The sequence below is a fragment of the Gopherus evgoodei genome, chromosome 23, assembly GCF_007399415.2.
Source record: "Gopherus evgoodei ecotype Sinaloan lineage chromosome 23, rGopEvg1_v1.p, whole genome shotgun sequence".
Taxonomy (NCBI): Eukaryota; Metazoa; Chordata; order Testudines; family Testudinidae; genus Gopherus; species Gopherus evgoodei.
The window spans coordinates 12,567,511-12,580,895 of record NC_044344.1 but is presented as its reverse complement, the minus strand read 5'-3'; the positions used below and the strand labels follow the sequence as shown (position 1 = coordinate 12,580,895).

Genomic DNA, 13,385 nt, shown 5'->3' with positions numbered 1-13,385 from the left:
GGTTTATATGTCAGGGCCGCCTCTTACTACAGAGGTTAGTTCAATCAGGGAGGATGAAGCCCTCTTCTAGCAGCTGAGGTGTGATCACCAAGAGAGGAGAAACTGCTTTTGTAGTTGGCAAGCCATTCACAGTCTTTGTTTAATCCTGAGCTGATGGTGTCAAATTTGCAGATGAACTGAAGCTCAGCGGTTTCTCTTTCAAATCTGGTCCTGAAGTTTTTTTGCTGCAGGATGGCTGTCTATAAATAACCTAGTGTGATTTACAAAAGTGCCTAAGCATGTTAGGTGCCTAGCTCCCACTGAAATCAGTGAATCACTGTACATTTTGTATGGCCAGTGTCACAGGGTGTGCCTGCTCTGTAGTGCTCCCTGGTGGCCAAGTGTGGCACTGCAGATACTCCCTGTTTCAATTTCTTGCTCCTCGGGGTTTTTGGTCTCTCCCAGAGTTCACATGGCTCAATCCTGTGGTTGCGTCATTCTCATTTCTGTCCCCTTTCAGGGTAACAAAAGTCCAGACCAAACCAAAAATACTTTTGCCCCACTTAGGATCCTCTTCAGCCTGCTCTTCAGGTTCAGGTCCCAGTCCCTTCTGGGTTACCTTTCAGTCCCTCTGTAGCTGTGTCAGAGAGCCCTGACTCCCAGACCACTTCCCTGGAGTCCTCTGACACAGTTATTTCCTTTGGCTCTGAGATAGAGCCCTGACTCTTTCACAATCTCTTGCAGGCCTTTGCTCAGGGCCTTCCACAGAAGCCTGCTGACTCTGTGTGGTTCTGTTCTCTTTAAAAGGGATCAGAACTACTTGGAAATAACCCAGCTGGTCCTGACGGGGGGGCCAGCTAATCTGTCCCAAGTGTGGCAGAGCAAAACTACCCTAAAGGGCCAGCCAACCTGTGACAGGCAGGGCTCATCTTGAGAATCTGTTCATGAAAGTCTGATTTAAAGCTGTAGTGATTCCTATAGTTAATAATTAGCATTTTCAGTGGAACATGCTGTTTTCTTCATAGATCTCTGGTTCCCGATCATGCTTGCTGTTGTCAGATGTTGGCTGCGTGTGTGTTCTCTCTGCATGCTGCACTGGCTCTGGTCATATAGCCCACACAGCAGGCTCCGATTGAGCTGCCCAATAACTACAGACCCATTAGCAGCAAAGGCACTCGGTCAGGTTTATTGTCAATGAAGCACAGTAATAGCACCCGGCAGACTCTGGGGGATACTAAGACGTCTATGCCCATGACAAAGGACTCAGCTCAGTCAGTGGCGGGACTTTCCACTGCCCCCTAGGCTGGCCAAAAATGCACTCTCCGAGACTCCATTTTATACACCAGTACATCCAAGTTATATATTGCCCCTCTTACATAGTTGGTTACTGCCCCTGACATGTTTTGTTACCACCCATTACCTTGCACATGTTGGTGTGATCAAAACATCTCTATCCATCACACTGTCATCCTGACCTCATCTTTAGGAGGGGTCATTCTGTGCTCTTTATCTGTGGGTGTGGGTGTGTGTACACACACCAGACTTGGTGTTGGGTGTTCTGGTGTTGGGTGTCCTTTTGGAATGTGTTTGCCTGAGTTTACTGTGCCTAGTACTACTTAGGAATGTGTTGTTGTTTTTTTGTTTTTTGCAATACCAGCCCTGTTCTTGCCGGCTTCTGTGAACTTGCAAATAGGCATGTTTTATAGCAGGGCCTGCCTTTTGCCCACAGCCTGCCTTTTGTTAACTTTGCTTTATATCAGCAAAACTTGCCCACTACTTCAGCTCAGGCCTCATACCAGGCCTCTTGTCTCAGGCTCTCTCTTTCTACTACATTTTCTCTCTCTGGCTACATGAGAGTAAGAGTGCCTCTAACCACTGTTTATGTGGCTACTGATGTTCTAGAGCCCCCAGCTGTCTGCTCACTTAAACACCTCCTGCAGCTCAGGCACTGCCTGCCATGGCCCTTCTACCACTACCAGCCTGACCTTTTCCTGCTGCCCTGGAGCAACTTTGTCAACAGTCGTCATTCCTCACCCTGTTTGTCCTTCCACTCGTACTTCCCGGAAAACAGTGCAGTACTTTTCATTAGAAAAATGTCTTACTGCTTGCCTCATTTTGTATTGCACTAATCTGCCAAATAAAAAATGTGAATGAGCTGTCTTGAGACTTCCAGCTGGTACATTAATGTTCACTTATGTCTTTGAGAGTTAGAGCTCTGGGGACTGGATGCTGACACTCTGGAATTTTAGTCATCGTTTTGCCACTGTCTTGCTGTGTAACCATGTGCAAGTCCTTTCACTGTAGTGTGTTTTGGCTTGCCCTCTGTAAAATGGGAATAATGCCTGGATAACTTGCGGTGGAGAATGGAGTCTGATGAACTGTTTGATCCCCCGATGGAAAACATGCTGTAGAAGAGCACTGTAATATAGATCCATTTTAATTTTACACACTCCTATTGAAATTATCTCTTTAGATACTTATGAAGACTGTATTCATGTCTACTTAAATTTCAATATATCAAATGCAAGATTAGCTGTTTCCATTGCCTGATGTTTAGGAACAAGTATTTCTAGGTTATTGTGTTGTTTCTTCCATTACTGAATTTCTGTCTGAGAACAAATGCTAACAGGGCTCCTTTCAGTTTAGCCTGCTGTAGCTGCTTCAACATCAGAACCTATACAGTTTTTGTCTAAGGCTTCTCTTCGCAACATGACCACCTGGTGCTGCTCTGATGGTCCAGGAAAATGTGAAACGAGAGGCCTTGAAGAAAAACAGTATTTTTCATATCAGTCTTAAAAAAAATACTCCTTTAATATTTTGATTCCTACCATCTTTCCAGCAGGATAAAGGCTGTCTTCCTTTGCTGTAATGCATCTTCCTCTATTATACTGCACAGAAGAAATAATAATGGTGATACTCATTGCTGAAGTGATGTGTATTGGGCCATAATATGTACAGGGCTTTTATATACTGTGCTAGCAAACTGTTTGTTTTAAATTATACCACTGTGGTGCTCTGTTTCTTGCTCCTGGGGAAATTCTGCACAACTACATTGCAGCAGAAGAATGCCACCCCCACTCCCACAGATTCCCTTTGCTTCTTTGTAGAAAATGGTTTCTGTGAGAAACAAAGAGAAGCTGCACCAGTAATCACTTACCCTTCCTCAGCATCTCGGTGGCATAGATGCATCTGTTCAGCACCCGAGGGGGGGAGGTAAATCACTGTGGGGAGGGGAGTCTGGGGATGCCCTGGCCACGCAGGGACATTAGTTCCAGGTGGTGATGAGGGGGAGGAGATGGAGACAGAGTTCCCCCTGCCCCCCATCCCTAAATGGAGTAGCCAGGGCTGGATCAGATCAAGCCCCAGAAACGTCCCCTGGCTGCAGGAAGCCCTGCACCACAGGAGTGGTGGTAGTTGTGTCTGGGTTGGGGTGTGGCTTGAGGGAGGGGTTTTCAGGTGTGTGTGTGGAGGTTGGGTGCCGGGAGTCTGGATGCACAGGGTTGGGCTGACAGGAGCAGCTCCCTGTACAGCGACCCCACTCCATCCGCATACCCAGACCCCCTCCACGGAGCCCCAGAACCCCCCCACGAGCCTTCCAAACTCCCACCCCGTCGAGTCTCACCCCCTGCATCAGGCGCCCCCCATATCCGGACCCCTACCCCTCTGAGCCCCAACCAGCTGCACCCTGACCCCCGCCCCACCGAGCCCCACTCGCCCCCTAACCACCTTCACCCGGACTCCCCTGCAGAGTCCTGTACCCACTGCACCGAGCCCCTGTGGATCCAGATTCCTCCCTGCACCCAGACCCCCACCGAGCTGCCCACACCCTGATTGCACCTCCCAGAACCCTGGTACTCTTGAGGGAATTCTGCACCAAAAAATTAAAAAATTCTGCAAAGTTTTGCATATTTTAATTGTCAAAATAACTCAGAAGCACAGTAACAATACAATCACACCATTTTCAATGATTTTGTTAATTTATTTCAAAATACTTGTCAGCAAATAATTGAAAATGGTGTGATTATATTGTGTTATTTTGACAATTAAAATTTGCAGAATTTTAAAATATTGTGCGCAGAATATTTAATTTTTTGGCGCAGAATTCCCTCAGGAGTAGTTTCTGTTCACTGGCGTATGTGCTTATCACTAACAGATATGTACAAGTGCGGGGGACAGAATCACCTGAAAACTAGATGGTTACAGCTATGAGTCAGGGATGGAAGCCCCTCCTGCCCGCTAAATGATAGGAGATGGGATGTAGGTTCATACCTACATCATTAAAAGCGGTCTGTCACTCAGAGAAAATGCTTATAGTGGTGCTTCTGACTTCCTTTGTCCAGGGGTGCACACATTTCAAGTCTTGTCTGTCTGACTGTGTGCTGTGAGCTAGTCAATTTCTCCAGGTTTGTTTAGTTCTTCTCTACCATGGACAGCTCCTGTCACAGAAGGAGCTGTCCCAGCCCTCTAGCAACTGCCTCTACTTGAATTGGATTGTGAATTTTTTTTTTTAATGGCTTTTGCAGTTGTGCAAATACAAGCTAAACTGTGAGCAGGAGGTGGAGCCCTGGGTGAAGTGGCAAACCCTATGAATGGTATTAAGAAGTAATTAACAGCAGGTTTGCAGTGGCCAGTTGCCCAACCTCTGGGGAGAAAGAGTGTCAGGAAAAACATCTCTCCAGATGACTTCAGAGAACTGCTCCAAAATATTGTCTAGTTGAGGTTTTGGTGCAGTTTTGGTGCAGTGTGAGAGATTCAAAGAGGAAGTATAGTCCAGTGGTTATGGTGGTAGCTGGTCTCTTGGGAGATCCAGGTGTTTCTATCTCTTTCACAGACTTCCTGTGGGTACTCCGTTAAACCACTGAGCTGCTTTGTGCCTAAATTCCCAATCTGTGAAATGGGGATAATGCTGCAGTCCTTTACAGGGGTGTTGATATCTTAAAAAGACTGAGGCACTCAGCTATTACGGTAATGAACACTATACAACAGACAGATATTTGTTGGTAGGTTGTCATAGAATTATGTAAGATTAGGGTTGGAAGAGACCTCAGGAAAACATCTAGTCCAACCCCCGGCTCAAGGCTGGGCCAACCCCAACTAAATCATCCCAGCCAAGGCTTTGTCAAGCTGGGCCTTAAAAACCTCTAAGGAAGAAGATTCCACCACCTCCCTAGCTAACCCCTTCCAGTGCTTCACCACCCTTCTAATGAAAAAGTTTTTCCTAATATCCAACCTAAACCTCCCCCACTGCAACTTGAGACCATTGCTCCTTGTTCTGTCGTCTGCCACCACTGAGAACAGCCGAGCTCCATCCTCTTTGGAACCCCCCTTCAGGTAGCTGAAGGCTGCTATCAAATCCCCCCCCCCAGTCTTCTCTTCTGCAGATTAAATGCGCCCAGTTCCCTCAGCCTCTTCTTGTTAGTCATATGCCCCAGCCTCCTAATTATTTTCTTTGCCCTCTGCTGGACTCTCTCCAATTTGTCCACATCCTTTCTGTAGTGGTGGGCCCCAAAACTGGACACAGTATTCCAGATGTGACCTCACCAGTGCCAAATAAAGGGGAGTAATCACTTCCCTCGATCTGCTGGCAGTGCTCCTACTAATACAGCCCAATATGTCATTGGCCTTCTTGGCAACAAGAGCATACTGCTGACTCATATCCAGCTTCTTGTCCACTGTAATCCCCAGATCCTTTTCTGCAGAACTGCTGCTTAGGCAATCGGTTCCGAGCCTGTAGCGGTGCATGGAATTCTTCCTCCCTAAGTGCAGAACTCTGCATTTGTCCTTGTTGAACCTCATCAGATTTCTTTTGTCCCAATCCTCCAATTTGTCTAGTTCACTCTGGACCTGATCCTTACTCTCCATCGTATCAACCTCTCCCTCCAGCTTAGTGTCATCCACGAACTTGCTGAGAGTGAAATTAATCCCATCATCCAGATCATTAATAAAGATGTTGAACAAAACCGGCCACAGGACCAACCGCTGGGGCACTCTGCTTGATGCCGGCTGCCAACTAGACATGGAGCCATTGATCACTACCCATTGAGCCCGACGATCTAGCCAGGTTTCTATTCACCTTATAGTCCATTCATCCAGCCCCTACTTTTATAACTTGCTGGCAAGAATACTGTGGGAAACCATATCAAAAGCTTTGCCAGTTATCTCATCATAGAAGGGAATCAGGTTGGTCAGGCATGACTTGCCCTGGGTGAATCCATGTTAATTGTTCCTGATCACCTTCCTCTTCTCCAAGTGCTTCAGAATGGATTCCTTGAGGACCTTCTCCAGGACTTCTCCAGGGATTGAGGTGAGTCTGACTGGTCTGTAGTTCCCCAGATTCTCCTCCTTCCCATTTTAAAATATGAGCACTGTATTTGCCTTTTTCCAATCATCTAGTGCCTCCCCCGGTCACCATTAGTTTTCAAAGATAATGGCCAATGGCTCTGCAATCACATCAACCAACTCCCTCAGCACTCTCGGTTGCAGTGCGTCCAGCCCCATGGACTTGTGCATGTCCAGATTTTCTAAATAGTCCTTAATCTGGTCTTTAATGACTGAGGGCTGCTCACCTCCTCCCCATACTGTGCTGCCCGGTGCAGCAGTCTGGGAGCTGACATTGTCTGTGAAGACCAAGGCAAAAAAGCATTGAGTACTTCAGCTTTTTCCACATCCTGTCACTAGGTTGCCTCCCCCATTCAGTAAGGGACCCACACTCTCCCTGACCACTTTCTTGTTGCTAACATACCTATAAAAACCCTTCTTGTTACCCATCACATCCCTTGCTAGCTGCAACTCCAGTTGTGCCTTGGCCTTCCAGAGTACACCCCTGCATGCTCTAGCAATATTTTTATACTCCTCCCTAGTCATCTGTCCAAATTTCCATTTCTTGTAAGCTTCCTTTTTGTATTTAAGCATCGGCCCCATGGACTTAAGCATGTCCTGCTTTTTCAAGCAGATGCTAGTAATGAAGTGACATGGCATTGCAAAAAATGCGATGCCGAACTGTGAGTGTTTAATCTGAAATCCTTGCCTCTTGCATTTTAAAAACTAGCACCTTCTCCTAAGGTTTCCTGAATTAAATAATGGTAGAGCCTAAGCGTTAGACCTGTAAGAGCTAACTGTGTTCACTTATGGCTGTGTGTAAGTAATAGTAACTGCTAGGTTGTAACCTTCTATGAGTTATGAAAGTATGCAGGAAACAACAACTGTAGATGTGTTGTAACCAAAAAAGCCCTGGACATTCTGCTATATAAATAATCCTGAGAAGGTTGCTTGTTTTGTAGAATTAAGGTTTACATAGAAATTAGCGTGTATATTGGTTATGGAAAGAAACTGCAGATTGCTCTTTAAAGTATATACACCGGAAGTGTAAAGAAGTATTTCAGTATCAAATCAGAGCTGTAGGCTATGGTAATCTTGCTGCACTGCAGATAAACTTAGCCAGGCCATCCATACTGCTGCCTTGCAGTAAAGTGCATATGACAATAATCACCTGTCCTCTTCTGTTCTTTTAAAATCAGTATTTACCGTTCTGTTCTAGGCTTGATTAACTGCAAGGGAGAATTTATTGGATGTATAGCTTATAAGTGGCTTCCTTTTAATGTTCACATTTTCATATGCACATATATGTGGATTTGATATTCAGATTCCTTCATGAAATCACCTTCAGACATGGGACTGGGAATCAGACTTTGGATCTGTTCCCAGCTGATTCACTGTGACAACTTCGGACAAGTCACTTCCTCTCCATGCCTTTAGTTTTGACATCTGTAGAAGTTAGCACGAGTCTCATCTTTGCACTGATGTAGTGCATTGGATCACAGGATCTCAAAGCACTTTACCAAGTATTTACTAGTAGACAGCGATAATAACTTACATTTCTGTTGTACGTTACATCCTGGGGGGATCCCAAATCATTTAAAAAACAGTAAACGTGCAAAAAGCAGATAGCCAGCTTCAGGGAGGACATGACAATGGCCTGGTGGGTGTGAGGATGAAACACTTCTATTCTTTGGGACACCCTCCTACTCTTGGAGAAAGTTCCCCAAGGGATCGCTAAAATTCTTATGGTTTTAAAAAATGGTTTTAATCTTGGATGCTTTGCTGTTTTATCAAATTCAAACTAAAAGCTGCTTATGCCATTTAAATATCTCCAGATGACCATTTTATCACCCTTTTACTGGCTAAAGTGTAGGAATAAAGTGGGGAAATTGTTCCATTTATAGTGCTAAAGCTTTTACAGTGCGTTTTGGAATCGTTTCTTGCCAAGCTGTGCCAGTGGTTAAGTACTATGGTTCCTTATTTTAAAAGGCTAATTAAATCATGGATGCCATCAATGAATGACAGTATATGGATGCTTACACAAAAGTTACTGTAAGAATAAGTTGACATTAAACATAATTGAGATCAGGGAGCTTTAGCGTGATAAGCAGAGGCACCTCATGGGGGCACCACGTTCCCTTGCTCTGAGATTTCTGCCAGGGTTTGCTGGCCAGTCCCCCTCCCTGTGTTGGCAGCTCCTGGAGCTGGTGAGCTGTGGCATGGGGAGAGGCAGCAGCAAAAAGCTGGGAGCTGCAGGGAGGGGCCACTGAGGGTGACTCAAGCTATCGTGGGGGAGGGAGGTGAACCTTTAAATTGTGCCCCTCCACTGTAAGCAGGTACCCACTTGTCTCTGGTGACAAGGTGGCTGAAGTAATATCTTTCATTGGAGGGAGGGGAGAGAGAGACTTTTGAGCTACACAGAGCTCTTCTTTAGGTCTGGGAAAGGTGGTGTCATAGCTAAATCCGAGTAATTAACACACATTTCAAGAGACCGTTCATGGTGGAGTGGCGCATTAACACCCCTCCAGTCCTGGGAGTGGGAGAAGGCAGTTGAGAGTGGTGGTTAGTGGGTTGTAGATCAGGGTGGCCAAACAATGGTTCAGCTTTTACAGTTAAAATGCAGCTCGTGGAGCCCTCCACATTTTCCACCTACAAGACAGGGGAAGTGGGGAGCTCGGAACCTCTGCCTTGCTGCAGGTTGGTGAGGCAGGGGCTTCTGCCTGGTGGGGAGGGGAGTCTTGGGGCTTCAGCCATCTGGGGCACGCATGCTGGGGCTTGGGGCTTCAGCAGGAGCAGGGCTGAAACCCCAAGCCCTGGCAGGCACCTCCCGAGGGGCCAAAGCCCCCACCCCCGGCAGATGTGCCCTGGCTCTCGGATGTCTGAAGATTGTCATATTCAGCTCGGCAGGTCAGTAAGTTTGCCTTCCCTTGTTATACATTGTTGTAATAAGCCACAAATCCAGCGTCTCTATTCAGTCCACATTTTTAATGTCTAGCAGACTGATGAATTTAAGCTCCCAGGCTCATCTTTTGAAAGTGTTGTGCAGATTTCCTTTCCTCAGTCTCAAAGGGGCCCTCACCCATGTGGAGCCTGATTGAAGTCAGTGACTTCAGTGCACTTCTGCACAGACATCCTCCTGTTTACATTGTGTTGCAGGATGGTGCCTTAGTTTTTCCATCACAGAAGTTGAATGAAATCTAAGAATTGTTACACATGATTTCTCATAACACTGGAATCAAAATAAAACGCTGCTCTTTGTCTTCTAGGCATGTAGTTGTGAGGACTTCTCCAAACCACAGATACATTTTCACGTTGAGAACTCATCCATCTGTTGTTCCAGGCAGCATTGCGTTCAGCCTGCCCCAGGTATTGTGTGATCTCACTTTTCCGCCGGGAAGCAGGTGAAAGGGCTTTTAAACAGAAGAAGGCATTTGTGTCATGTCAGTTTTTTAAAGTTAACAATTTCAGTGGGAAAAAAAATCCTGTGGATAAATATAAGTAGTGTGAATTAATGCTGCAAGTTTGGGTTTTTGCAATCAGAATTTCAAGAGAGTTTTTTCTGATAGACTGGACACATTTTCTATAAAATAAAATGTAAGAGGCATTTTTGGGGAAAAGCAGATAAATTATTTTTCATAATTTGAATGTGCTGAATCTGAAAATAATTACCAAGCTGAATTTTGAATATTTCACCACCTAAATTAGAACTCAAAATTTATATAAAATTTGAAAAATTAGTGAATTTTCTATTTTTATTCTACTGCAAAGAGTTACTGTATATCTTGCACATTGCTAGACAAGTATAATTTAACTGTTCCTACATGTGCCAACACCCTCCTTGCATTTATAGGCCCCTGTGCAAGCCAATGTGATATTTCTGCAGCTACAGTGTTGTGATATGCACTCTTCGATACATCCACAGGTTACAGTTTCTGCACAGCTGTCAAGGATTGGCTCTAGTGGCATTAGCTTGGGTACCATTTCTTCATTATGTTTGGTCCAACCCATATTCTCTAGTGAGTGTAGTACGGAATTGTTGCAGTTTGCCTGCCTACACTCCATAACTTGCAAGTGAGCTCTTTGAGTGCAGTGCAGTGCATCGCTTGCTGGGAGCAGTGCCTCTGGTGTCGACACTTGGAGAACAATATCACTCAGCCCTTGTCACAGCCGTCCTCATCAGATAAATTGTACATGTGGCAGATAAACTTTTCTGCTGAAATGATCATTCTGTAGATCATCCTTCCCCCAGTTTCTTGGCAGTACGTTTTTCCGTGAATATTGTCCAAGCAGTTTTCTTGCTGTTCCCAACAATATAGGAAGCAGTGTCACTGACTGTACATGGAAGGAGAGTACTGTTTCTGTGTCTGCTTGAGGAAATGCAGGCAGAAGCTTCTCTTGAATAGTATGCACAGGAATGCATTTGCGTTTTTTTTGATGTTCCAACCTTCATCCACAACTTGCTGCAATGCATTTTGTCGTAGTGTTCCACTAACAGAAGAAGATCAGTGTCTTGTGTTGACACAACTACACAGTCAACATCTGTTTGTATACAGTGCAGTACAATCCTGATGTCGCCGCCTCCGTGATCAGCTTGCAACTCATTTGTGTCCAGAGCTGGGTTTGATGATTTAACCAAATTGTGTTCTTTGAACTCTCTGGGTATGACAATTTTATGGAGCATTGACTAGGAGTTCTTCAGATAAGAAAAAAGCCAGATCAGCCTTATTTTTGGGATGGACCAAGAAGTCTGGCAAGCTGTTAGGAAGTGGAACAGATCTGTCCTCAATGATTTTCCAAATTTGCTTAGAATTTTTGGAGCGCTTCGGTCATGTCATTCCTTTAATAGAATTCTGTTTGTGTCTTTCAAAGACTACGTCAGTCCTGCTGAAGTGCTGTATGGAATGAAGAACTAACTCTGCTAAAATCTTTGCAAGGTTGCCAGTGCCATTTCATGTGCTTGGTTGTAAATCACTGGGCAGGATCATAGAATATCAGGGTTGGAAGGGACCTCAGGCTGCCATCTAGCCCAACCCCCTGCTCAAAGCAGGACCAATCCCCAGAAAGATTTTTGTCCCAGATTCCTATAATGGCACTCTCAAGGACTGAACTCACAAGCCTGGGTTTAGTAGGCCAGTGCTCAAACCACTGAGCTATCCCTCCACCAGGATGGATGTACTATCAAGATTATCTCAGGAAGAAACTGACTGTTCGTTAAAAACATCTATAGACTTATTTCCACTTCTGAGATGCCTGTTTACCTCAGCAAAAGCAAGAGGAACTGGCATTAGCTCATTTGATATTTTGTGCACATCCACCATCCTTCCTACATTATAGGCAGTAATGAGGCGCTGTAATATGAGATGATCAGCCATTGATATGATTGCCTTGTCTTTGATTTTCTTTACTTTTGCAGCTGCACAGAGGGAGGAAAATGTCAGAGCCCTTATCCTTTAGAGTGAGTCATGGAATCTGGTATGGATACTTCACTCCTTTGGCATCATGAGCCTTTCCTGAGTAAAGGTATTCAGCTGCTCCTGGCCAAATATTTCTGCTTTCAGCAGAGCTTCCTGAATCACTTCCATGACCAAATCCTCCAATGAAATGTTTTGCAGTTGGACGCTGGCTCACTAGTGAGTAATTTGAATCTTAAAAGTGTGATTAACACTTTATTTTCATTAACATGATCTCACTGCTTTTATGCTGGTGTGGATTCATTGCAAGTTATTTGGTTATCGGGTCCAAGCCTGAACATGTTTCTGGTTTGGGCTGCACCTTGGGCACACGGATTATATGGGAGAGAGCCCATCTGCTGAGGTCTGAGGACATTCTTATGATACTTTAATTCCTCCTCTTCCTCTTTTCACCAGTGGTATCAGGCCACTCTTGGAAGTGGTTCGGATCTATCTGATTGACAGAGACAAACACCTACAAGATCTCTATCAAGCATTCTTAAAACTACAATACCCACCTGCTGAAGTGAAAAAACAGATTGACAGAGCCAGAAGGGACCCAGAAGTCACCTACTACAGGACAGGCCCAACAAAGAAAATAACAGAACGCCACTAGCTGTCACCTTCAGCCCCCAACTAAAACCTCTCCAGCACATCATCAAATATCTACTACCTATCCTGAAAGACGATCAATCCCTCACTCTCTCAGATCTTGGGAGACAGGCTAGTTCTTGCTTACAGACAGCCCCACAACCTGAAGCAAATACTCACCAGCAACTACACACACACACACAACAAAAACACTAACCCAGGAACCTATCCTTGCAACAAAGCCCAAGGCCAACTCTGTTCACATATCTATTCAAGTGACACCATCATAAGACCTAATCACATCAGCCACACCATCAGAGGCTCGTTGACCTGCATATCTACCAATCTGATGTATGCCAGCAATGCCCCTCTGCCATGTATATTGCCCAAACGCAGTCTCTATGCAAAAGAATAAATGGACACAAATCTGACATCAGGAATCATACCATTCTAAAACCAGTAGGAGAACACTTCAACCTCTCTGGTCACTCAGTAACAGACTTAAAGGTGGCAATTTTGGAACAGAAAAGCTTCAAAAACAGACTGCAAGAAACTGCTGAACTAAAATTAAATTGCAAACTAGATACCATTAACTCGGACTTGAACAGAGACTGGGAGTGGCTGGGTCGTTACACAAATTGACTCTATTTCCCCATGTTAAGTATCCTCACACCTTCTTGTCAACTGTCTGGAACGGGCTATCTTGATTATCACTCCAAACGTTTTTTTCTCCTGCTGAGAATAGCTCATCTTAATTAATTAGCCTCTTAGAGTTGGTATGGCAACTTCGACCTTTTCATGTTCTCTGTATGTATAGATGTGTTCTTACTCTATGTTCCATTCTATGCATCTAATGAAGTGGTCTGTAGCCCACGAAAGCTTATGTTCAAATAAATTTGTTAGTCTCAAAGGTGCCTGTTCTTTTTGCTGATTGAATCTGTGGTTGGAACCTTTCGTAACCCAGTTGCATCTATGGAACTTTTCAGATACCTCAGAGGGAGCTGGTTCATTTCTGCTAAGTGCACTGATCCCCATCAAGCATAATTT

The 13,385-nt window shown here is 44.8% G+C and overlaps 1 protein-coding gene across 2 annotated transcripts in view; it reads left to right on the top strand.

Annotated features, from left to right (window-relative positions):
* NSF (N-ethylmaleimide sensitive factor, vesicle fusing ATPase) overlaps nt 1–13,385 on the top strand; it is a 159,576-nt gene that overhangs the window by 18,193 nt on the left and 127,998 nt on the right. For both annotated transcript variants that reach the window (XM_030541276.1, XM_030541275.1), the window contains exon 3: nt 9,564–9,663. In XM_030541276.1, the coding sequence (XP_030397136.1) occupies nt 9,564–9,663 (100 nt within the window). The remainder of the gene's footprint in view (nt 1–9,563; nt 9,664–13,385) is intronic.